Source organism: Humulus lupulus, chromosome 1 (genome assembly GCF_963169125.1).
Source record: "Humulus lupulus chromosome 1, drHumLupu1.1, whole genome shotgun sequence".
Classification (NCBI taxonomy): Eukaryota; Viridiplantae; Streptophyta; class Magnoliopsida; order Rosales; family Cannabaceae; genus Humulus; species Humulus lupulus.
This window is the reverse complement of record NC_084793.1, coordinates 275,741,456-275,745,654: the sequence shown is the minus strand read 5'-3', so window position 1 is coordinate 275,745,654 and position 4,199 is coordinate 275,741,456. Positions and strand designations below refer to the sequence as shown.

General features: G+C 34.3%; 1 protein-coding gene across 1 annotated transcript; it reads left to right on the top strand.

Moving 5' to 3' along the window:
* The first annotated feature begins 687 nt into the window (after positions 1–687).
* On the top strand, positions 688–2,210 carry LOC133777479 (zinc finger BED domain-containing protein RICESLEEPER 2-like). Its single transcript, XM_062217110.1, has 5 exons — positions 688–725; positions 828–1,152; positions 1,258–1,467; positions 1,554–2,034; positions 2,125–2,210. The coding sequence occupies exons 1-5, from the start codon at positions 688–690 to the stop codon at positions 2,208–2,210; spliced, it is 1,140 nt and encodes a 379-aa protein (XP_062073094.1).
* The last annotated feature ends 1,989 nt before the right edge of the window (positions 2,211–4,199 follow it).

Sequence of the window (4,199 nt, the reverse complement as noted above, 5' to 3'; positions counted from 1 at the left end):
GAACATTTCACCAAGGAAGACCCCCCTCCTCCCCCACCCCCATCAACAACCAATCATTTGGAAGAGCCTCCTCTGCCTAAGTGTATGTGTAACTATTGTGGATCTGGTTTTTTTTGTAACACGAGAAAACATGGGACAAGTCATCTATGGAACCATTTTAGGAACATTTGTGAGTTTAGTCCATGGAGGATAGATGATCAAAAACAGAAGATTTTAAGTTTTGAACTAGTTAAGGGAGGAAAGGAGGGGGAAACAAGCTTAGTAGCATTGACTTATAACAAAGAAGCTTGTAGGATAGCTCTTACACAATATATTGTGTTAGATGAGTTACCATTTAGACATGTTGAGGGTGAGGGCTTCAAAAACTTTGTGAAAACTCTTCAACCTAGGTTTGTGATCCCTTCTCGGATGACTGTTGGTAGGGATGTTTTGAAGTTATATGAAGAAGAGAATGTGACATTGAAAAAGGTTTTGAGCAATGAGAGGCTATCTATTACTATAGACACATGGACTTCCATCCAAAATATGAATTACATGGTCATCACAGCTCATTGGATTGATAATAATTGGGCATACTAAAAAAGAATTATTACCTTTTGCCAAGTGATAGATCATAAAGGGGAAACTAATGGCAAAGAGATCGAGCGATGTCTGAATAATTGGGGTATATCTAAGTTGTTTACCATTATGGTAGACAACGCTTCCTCTAATGATGTTGCCAATGGGTACTTGAAAAGGAAGTTCAAAGAGAAAGAGAAATGACTTATTTTGGAAGGAAAGTTCTTACATATGAGGTGTTGTGCTCATATAGTAAACTTAATTGTAAGTGAAAGATTGAAAGAAAAACATGAGTCCATTGCTGCAATTACAAATGTTGTGAGATATGTTAGGTCTTCCCCTTCTAGGCTTATAACGTTTAAGAAATGTATGAAAGAGGAAGGGATCGAATGCAAGGGACTTCTCTGTTTAGATGTCCAAACAAGGTGGAACTCGACATTCCTCATGCTTAATTGTGCACTCAAATTTCGAAAGGCATTTGAAAGAATGGAAGGTAATGGAAATTATTCGAAATATTTTAATGAGGCTGACAAAGATGGGAAGCCAAAGGAGGGACCACCATCTGAAAAACATTGGCAAGATGCGTTAGTTTTTGTGAGATTTCTTGAGACATTTTATGATGTAACATTGAAGTTTAGTGGGTCCACATACGTCACCGCCAATAAGTACTTCATTGAAATATGCAACATGCAACAATAGTTGAATGACCTAACTCTTGATGATGAGGAGGATGAGTTGTTGCATTGCATGGCAAAGAATATGAAGCATAAATATGACAAGTATTGGGGAAAGCTTGATGAATGTAATGAGGCACTTCTGATTGCCTTGGTTCTTGACCCCAGATACAAGCTTGATTATCTCCATCATTGCTTTGGTGATATTCATGATGATGTAACGTGCACTATGATGGTTAAAGGGTGGAGCAAACTATACGGGCAATGTTTGATCAATATCATGAGTCAATTGATACACATGTTGATCAATCAATAACTCAGTCTCAATCTATTGTTTCTGGTTCGTCCTCATATGTCATGTCTGCTCAGCCTACCACCAGTAGTACCAGTAACAAGAGTAAGAGGTCACATAACTTGCATGATGAGTATGTGGCGCGAAAAATGGAGAAGGAGGGTGGTAAAACAAAAAATAAGGTTGATAAGTACTTGGAAGAGGCAGTTGAGCTACCAAGTCAGAATTTTGATGTTTTGGGATGGTGGGCGAGTAGTGGATGCAAATACAAGATTTTTTCGATCATGGCTCGTGATGTGTTAGCTATACCAGTTACCACAGTTGCTTCTGAAGCGGCATTTTCAACTGGGGGTCGAATTTTGGATCCTTTTAGGAGTTCACTGAGCCCAAGGATGGTTGAAGCATTAATTTGTCTCAAGAATTGGTGGAGTGATTCACATCAACCTATCATCGTTCGAGACTACATAGATGAAGCAGAAGTGCTTCAAACCTCTGATGATCTTGAGTCAGGTAATTTTATTACGAATTTTCATTATTTCAATTCAAGTGTCTAAGTGTTTTATATTCTAATATTTATCTTTATTTTAATAATATTTGCAGATATGATGACCGATGCTAGCGTTTCCTCTGTTCATGCTCCATTTTCAGTTTCAGCCTCATCGTCTGCACAACAATCCGGGAATTGAAATTTGTTTGGGAATTATGGTTGTATTTTTTGGACTTTATGAACCAATTTTTTTAGTGTTTACTATTTGGACGTTTGTACCTATTTTGGACTTTATAACTTCTTTTACTTTCCTATGTTTGTATTTTGAATTTGAACTTTTGATGGACATTAGTTAGGGAAGAGACTTTATGAAGTTTCTAACTTTTTATAAATTATGTTGAAACTTGAAATTATGTTTGACATGATGGAAATGTGGTATGAAAATTATATTTGTTTTTATACATTATATTCAAATTAAGTTTCTAAAACAACATGACAAACGTAAAAAAATTACAAGACAAAAGTAAAAAAAAAACTCAAAAAATGACATTTTTGAAAAGAAAAAAAACTATCAAAGCCTATTGAAGGCCCAAACCGGAATATAGACCATTTGACACCCGAACCCGAGCCAACCCGACCTGAGCCCACCCGACACCCGAAACCCAAAAATGCTTTAAATTTGAATTTGTTTCAGACGGGTTCAGTATCATTTTCTTACACCCGAACCCGACCAAACCCAAACTCGAGCACTAAAAAACCCGTCTCATGTTCGGCCCTACTACCATTAGGTGCTTATAAATATTCACATGCTTATTGTTATCTTGATACTTGGCAGTTTATTTTAAAAAACGCAGCTCACATTAATTTTTTTTTAGTGATGCTATTCATCACGATAGAATTTATCTCCAGACCACGTGTCCAATATATAGAGTCCCACGTAACCAAATTTTTATACTTAAAATGCTTTTTTGTTATTTTATTAAAATATTACTGACATTTGAAATACTTGTTGCCACGGGACCCACTTATTTAGCCATTCTCATCTCTTCCACTTCCTTATCTTCACCTTCATCTTCTTCTTTCATTTTCTCTCCCACCCGTTTTTTTTTTTCTTCATCTTTTATCTCATTTTGAATTTCGCCAACAAAACTTTGTCTACATAATTCAACAGAACTTTCAACTTTTGTCTCATTACTAAAAATATTTGTTATTTAGATTGGAACGAATTAAAAGAAAAAACCTAAGCCATTTTGAAAGCCTACTGTTGTGTTCTTTTAGACCAAAGCAAATGTAACTTTTAAGAAAAGAAAATAGAAAGAGAGAAAGAAAAAGTTTCAGAATTTTCCCTAAATTTTTGGTCTGAATTGAATATCGTTTTAAACTTCATTTTGAGATTTGCATATTTAACCGTTATTTATAAGGCAATATAAGTTTTTTATTTTTATTTCTTAACAATAGAGCATTAGAAGTGTTTGTGTTTGATGATACTAGGAAAATGAAAGTGTAAAATTATAGTGGATTTGTGTTAATAATAATAATAATAATAGAGTGAGAGGAAAACAATTATATAGTGTAAGGTTATGGAGAGATTTTTTTTTCTCTTTTAGGAAAAAAATACTTCATTCTACAAGCAAACCAAAGCTACAATACACGAAGCAACTCCTCCTCACACACCTTCATTACTAGTACAAGGCAGACATAAACCAAACCAGATATGGTTTTTTTCACAATCTCAAACCTGTTTTTTTCCACCGAGTGAGCACTCCTATTACACGATCTATATGTATAAAAAAGACAGTTTTGGAAGTATGGGGGGATTTGATAGAATCCACCACAATAGCCAAATGGAGAGATTAGCTTATCAAAATCATAATTAAATGGGTTCAATATTTTTTTATAAAAGAGGCAAAAAGATGAGACCTGGGTTTCTTCACCAAAAAGATTGTTTTTGTGTTTTTTTAATAATAAATAAATTATATACATAAAAGCTAGCCATGTGGATCACATTTAAATTCTAACGGAAAGAATAGTTTTTTTTTTCCATTTTTTTAGCCTCAGCTCACCATAATTAGTCGGTCTAATCGGGTTTAACATATTTTAATCAACTTAATGTAAAAATTGGGTTGCAAAAATTCAACTTTAACATATCCAATTAACAAAAAAATAGTTTAACCCGTTCAATATTTTA

Coding starts and splice junctions, on each gene's coding strand:
- LOC133777479 (XM_062217110.1), top strand. CDS start 688: ATGGTAGACAACGCTTCCTCTAATGATGTTGCCAATGG. Junction 726..827: donor TCTAATGATGTTGCCAATGG/GTACTTGAAAAG, acceptor CTTAATTGTAAG/TGAAAGATTGAAAGAAAAAC. Junction 1,153..1,257: donor GGCAAGATGCGTTAGTTTTT/GTGAGATTTCTT, acceptor ATGCAACAATAG/TTGAATGACCTAACTCTTGA.